This window comes from Necator americanus, chromosome IV, assembly GCF_031761385.1.
Source record: "Necator americanus strain Aroian chromosome IV, whole genome shotgun sequence".
Classification (NCBI taxonomy): Eukaryota; Metazoa; Nematoda; class Chromadorea; order Rhabditida; family Ancylostomatidae; genus Necator; species Necator americanus.
In genome coordinates this window covers 36,387,861-36,394,051 of record NC_087374.1, presented here as the reverse complement: position 1 = coordinate 36,394,051, position 6,191 = coordinate 36,387,861, and the positions used below count along the sequence as shown (strand labels likewise).

The 6,191-nt window shown below is 33.9% G+C and overlaps 1 protein-coding gene across 1 annotated transcript in view; it reads left to right on the top strand.

The window, feature by feature from the left end:
• Window positions 1-6,191, top strand: part of RB195_003806 (uncharacterized protein) — a gene marked incomplete at both ends in the record, with an annotated part of 58,819 nt that continues 52,628 nt past the window's right edge. The window contains one exon of the mRNA XM_064201613.1: window positions 1-55. Within this exon, the coding sequence (XP_064057495.1) occupies window positions 1-55 (55 nt within the window). The remainder of the gene's footprint in view (window positions 56-6,191) is intronic.

The window sequence follows — 6,191 nt, the reverse complement described above, 5'->3', positions numbered from 1 at the left end:
ATGGCTCTGAATCGTTGTACACAAAACATCATCGAGATTCAACGACTTATCAAAGGTGGGTGCTATTTGATCTACTTACTCTCCACGCTTAGCGTAATTAGAGTCATTTTTCGTGTGCGTTCTCGTTGCGGGGAATGTGTTTTTCTCCTCATTAGACATGTGGAGATTCGAGATTCATAGGATTGTGTTCAGCTAGCTTCAGCAGTGTCTTTCAACCGACCATATAGGTTTTGTGGATTTTCCATAAACTTTCTGCTTCGCTCATCCTATGTGAATAATTATTCCGTGACGTAGTGTTGCGTGTTTTTATCCGCTCGAAGGAGGAACATATCTTTATCCTGATTACGACCAGATTCCTCCCAATGGTGTCACGTCAAAGTAGTCACTTAGTTGTTGAGGATGAACATTATTAATCACCAGCGGTTAGGATCTCTTCTCTGGTTAGGAAAAAAAATCGATTTTCCATGGAATTCGCATTGAATTCATGGTTTTTGGACGCAGTCCTAAAAAAAAATTGCGGTGAATCGTCTCACGAATAGGGTTCTACTAGTGAAAGTGTTGTTTTTTTAAAAATTTCTTCGTGGCAGCGTAACTCTCGCTAAGCTAGGGAATTTTTTTTGAAATTAGTCCTCTGAAGTTTTTTTTAAAGAGTTTCTTATTCATTCAAATTTGTTTCGTAGGAGTTTTTAAAGAATAATTTTAAAGAATAATAAATTTCTTTGCAAAATCCATGTCTAATTATCATGTAATGCGTGGAAAGGTCTTCCCAATAATGTTATTATTATATTTTTGTTAACTGCTGATTTTTCCATCTATAAAAAAGAGAAAAAAGAGGCGTTGGAAATTGACGAAAATGTTAGCTAGCACATCGGATTTGCATGGCACCGTAATTAATTTCCAGAAAACTTGCAAAATCGAGATATTTTTGTAAGAAAAAAATGTTATTATTTCAACGCCTTTCACTGCTTACCTTTAGCAGGTTATATTCAACTTGAACGTTCCCTGGATTATGTTGAATAGAACAAAAGTCCCTGATTATGAGTAAATTTACTGATACCGTAATTCGTTTTCTTACTGTAAATATTTAGCTTCCACTCAGACTGGGATGATCCTTCTTTTTGATGTCAGCAACGTTATCTCCTACAGAATTTCTTCCATTATGCAGTCACGCGATCCGTGTTCGAATATGTAATCCGGAAGCTGCGCGAATTTTATCGCTTAGCGTTAAATATTTTTATGCTCCTTACTTACTTATAATTTATGGTGTGCCATTTTATTTTATGAGTTTCATGACCCCTCAATTTCATATTGCAGAAATTTTGTGATTATTTGTGATTTCTTCATGGGATCATGTGGAATCCAGGTGTTTGTAGGAAAATATTCGTTGTCATCGAAAACTCAGAAATAATGTACACAAAGATTCGCCCTCGGATAATTTAGGTTCTCAGATATTTTTTTTTTTTGTATTTTCTCTTATGAAAAGTGTAAGTGTTTTTTTCGTTGAGATTTTTTCCTATCTATTCCCTTAGGGCACCAATTTCCGCCTTGTAAGGGCGATTATGTGTGGTTGCACTTGTCCGTAATACTTCCCAAAATAAGCTTAGTGATGTAGTGATCCATCACTGCACTGACAATTCCTGAAATGGAAGGATTAGGTCTGTACAGGTCTAACATTGGTTAAAGATGGGAAAAATATTCTTTTCTTTTGTTATCCTTTAAAATATAAATGTATTTTAGCGGTTTCCGCTTCCGTTCTTAGATATTCTGCAGAGTTACTGGAAAAAAGTTCGGAAAAAAAGAGTAGGTCACGGAACCATTGGAAACACATCTAATGCTCTTTTTTATTAGGATTACCATGGTTTAAAATGTTCGAACATTCAATTTATTCAAACCAATTTCAACTAGGAGGTCATGAATAATTAAAGAAAAATATTAAAATAATTAATAATATAATAATATAATAATAGTGCTAATATAATAATATAATAACATAAATAATATAAAATATATATTAAAATATATATGGGTATTGTTTCCGTCCTTTTATATTTAGTTTAGATTTAAATGGTTATCTTGTACATTTTCATGTGTAGCAGAAAAAAAGATTGTGGCGGAGAAGGAAAGAACAGAAAACGTGAATCCTCAAATTGGAATGGTGTTGACAGACCGCGTTTTAAAGCATTTTTAGAAAAAAAAAAACTAATTTCAATGATATGCTGTAAAAGAAGCTCACATTGCTGACAGCTGTCCTTTTTCTTTAGGAAAAAATTCAAAAAACAAAAAAAAAACTTGCCCTTTGCACTAGAGTTACTCTGCGGAACTTCGTTGACAAAGGCACCGAACTTTTTTTTCTAAGACGTGAGCCTCTATGGAAAAAAAAAGATTGAAAGGTGTGAAGTGTTTCATCCTGAAATGTGAATTTTGACAGGTGATTGAGCAGCCAATCCATAATATGAGGTTTAAAAAATGGCTAGCGTAAAGATAACTCTCAGGGATTCACATTGAATTACTACGCAAATTACTATGCATTGTAGAAATGTCAGTGCTTTATAGTTTTTTTAAAATTTTTTTTTAGTTTTTTTTTTATTTCTACTAGAGCAGATTTTTATAAAACCTTACTGTTCCCATAGCTTTTATTGTAATTATTGAATATTTTACCACTAACAATCATGGTCTCTTAGATGCTTCATAGGAAAAGATCACATATTCCACTTGTTTTTTGAGTTCCGTGTTTATTTTCCCCTTCTTGTTGACTTAGCTCTCCCTCCGTGAAGTATTCGTGGAGTGTTTACAGTAATAGATACAGTTTGAGACTAATAGTTCTTATTAATGGCAGCTAAAACGCGAAATGTCCAGGAAAAATCTGGAAATCATATGTGCAATAAATTTCACCGTTCTCTTCTTTGCTCTTTCATTTGATCACTCGTGCAGACGTAAGGAGTTCACTCATCAGTAAATCAGAGGTGTGTGGATGTTCCCAGGTTTCTTGATTTACTGGGATTTCTGGGAAATGTTCCTTGTTCTCGCTGTCATTTCTGAAAATTACGTCGTGGATCTCCTCTACCTGTTGAATCCAACATCTGAACTTTTGAAGAAAAATTCGACGATCGTCAACTTTTTCTTCTTTGCTGTAAAAGAAAATAGAACAAGTATATCTGGAAGATTCATCAAATTAGTTGCAATAATTAAAAATTCTTAATTAGTTACATTTTTCTCACCATGCATTCGCGTGTATTTACTAATTGGGTTAATACAAATTATGGTAAAATTCTTTTTGACAGAGGTATGGAATATGGGAACTACTTATGGAATACAGGAAACGTCACTGTCAATTCTTTGAAGTGAATTACTATGGTTTGAAGTTCTCGGAAGGTTTTTCGCTCACCTCAGCGCGGGCTCCTAAGCGACACTCCTCGTCTGAGACATTAGAAATGTGCCCAGTCGCCTCCATTGTCACCTCAAATCAAACTCAAAGGAAGAATATGTCAAAAGTGCATGGTTTTTCTCAATCGATATGACATCTTCTTAATCGTCGCAGATAGCAGAAACGTCTTCAAATCTGCAAAGCTTAAAACGTATTCACAAGTACAATGCTCCAAATGACGATTGGCGATTGAAAACTGTAAGCGCTATGCTGACAGCACATTGTTATGATGAAGAATAAAAGCGCTACGAATTTATGGAACAACTTAATAATATCTGCAAAAAAATAATCCTTGCAGTAGTCATTTTAAAACAAAATAAATATATGAAAAAGTCCTTCAATGTAAAAAGAAGAACGTGGACCGTTTGGAAATTTAAAATTTAAAAAAAATAATGCTCCCAGGAATATGTTTTTTTCTGCATCTTTTCCCCTCATCGACTCTTGAAATCAAAAACCTCCTCGGGAAAAAATAGGTTTTCATTGTTTTGCACTATTCTTGAAGAATTTTCTTGAAGTTTACTTACTCAAATCACTTAAGGATTATCTTGAAATAAATCCACAAAACAGATGAAACTGCTGAGCGCTGTGTATCTTGAATGAGTCACCTGAAGCACTTGTAATATTACGTAATAGTAGAAAAAAACTGAGAAAAAAAAAAACAAAAACGGCACCTTGACTCATCCACTGATATACCTCTTCTTGAGTCTTATCTTGAAAACTGCTTTTTCCTTTAAGATCACAAAAAAAAATTTGCAAAGCTTTTTCGCTCTTTTGTTGTGAAAAACAAACTGAGGATAGTCTTTTTACTTCTCCTCCCTCATGGATTGTTCCCTCTTCCTTACCATCAGCTGTTATTTTCTGTTTTGTTTACTTCTGATGGATTTTTTTTCTTGTGCTTCTATTTCCCTTTCGTTTTTCTCACATTCGACCGTGTTCTTTAGATTTTGTTTTTTTTCACAGTGATGTTGAAATGGCCTATTATAGTACCAATTATACCTCCTGGATAATTCAAAAGAAGTTTGTCTGCTTCGAGAAACTTTGGTTCGCACATTATTCGTTGGTGGAACATCTTAGTCGAAATTATACATTGGGACGGATCAATTTTTCTGGATATTCCATACTTCGGCACCTCGAATATTGGGCACATTTAAAAGGGAACACGGGAAATTACTCGAAATTTCCAACCGTTGTGCATCAATGGTGCGGTTGAGGATAATGTGTCGTACTCAGGATTCTTGAGTGGACAGGATCCAAGACAATGTGCTAATAATTTTTTAGACCGTTTATCGAACACCTTTTTTTTATTAATTGTAATTTACTTTTTTAGAACTAGCAAGAGAAAAGATGCAGATTGATCTGACTGATTCATTTTATCTCGTTCTCAATATTCGATTCTTTCATGACAAACACTTTTCTTTTATCGATATTTGTGTAGTTGAAAACAAACGTTATATTGGAAAATTATTGGGAAAAAAATAACTATTGATTTATTATTAATTTATTATTGATAGACAAAGTGTACTACAACCAATTCTGAGAAGAATTTCCTGTTTATTAGTCCTGTTTTTTTAGTATATTAGGCTTAAATACACAACAACTACTGAAATTCTTTGACACCAAATTTATTTCTTTCGATTCCATTTGAGAGAAAAGCAATTTTTCACAGAAGTACCTGTGCACGAAATCAATTTGTTCTATGCTCCGTTATTTATGCTATTCTCACAGTTGTCTGACCGATGTGGGGCTGGCTGTTCACTGACAGCTTGAGGTAAAATCGTAGAGGGCGAGAATTAGAGGAGAATCAAGCTGGACCGCATAGTCCTGCAATCACACTATGACCACCACCATCCCAGGCCTTCCACTGGATACCGTCAGAAATTCACTGTACGTAATTTCTGGTGAGTACTCTTTAATGAGAGTCGTGCCTTAGATACATAAATTTTTTCGGTTATAATTTCTGGACGCGAACTTGAATACTGGAAAAGTTTTTTTTTTCTATCCACTTAACAAATCAAACAGAAACTGATTTCCTCATCATTTCTTCCTTTTCTAAAAGGACTGTTCCCTACAATATTCAAACCAAAAATTTCCAGCATTTTTCCCATTTAAAATTTAAGAATTGTTACCGGAAATTACACTTGTAGGTTAAATGTTGGTGTTTAAATAGTTCACAAGCTTATAATGGACAGCCACAGACAAATACGAACAGATTGACGTTAAGTGAATTTGAAATATAAATAAATAATCAGATTGTTTTGCTGTTTTTCCAACTTGTAATCCCTATATTTATCGGAAAATTATTTATGAATATCTTATGTGAGCAATATTGAAAAATTGTTAGTGGAATGTAGCGATTTTTTCAATTTTTTTTTATCAGAAATTACATTAGAATTCTTCAGAATTCGCAAATTTTTAAATTTTGCATTGTTATATATTTTATGAACGAAGCAAACTATGTGAACTTTACTGCTCGAATACCTTATTTTTCGGTAGAAATTTATTTTAGAGCGCTGGGCATTGTAATAATGCATTCTCTGGATTTTTTCTCAATTCTGCCATCCTTTTGTTTGCAGCTTGCGTTGCCCTCTTGTGAGCAACTGTCTTAGAACTTTCAAAATAAGAGCACTGATGCATCAAAGATGTGATCCTTGTTGGTTCTTACCTCATTCTTTCATCCTGAACGCACACAATCCACAATTCTCCAAATTATTCGTCAAAGCACCACGTTCTTATACAAAAATGGAAAAATAAAGAATAGGAAGATGAC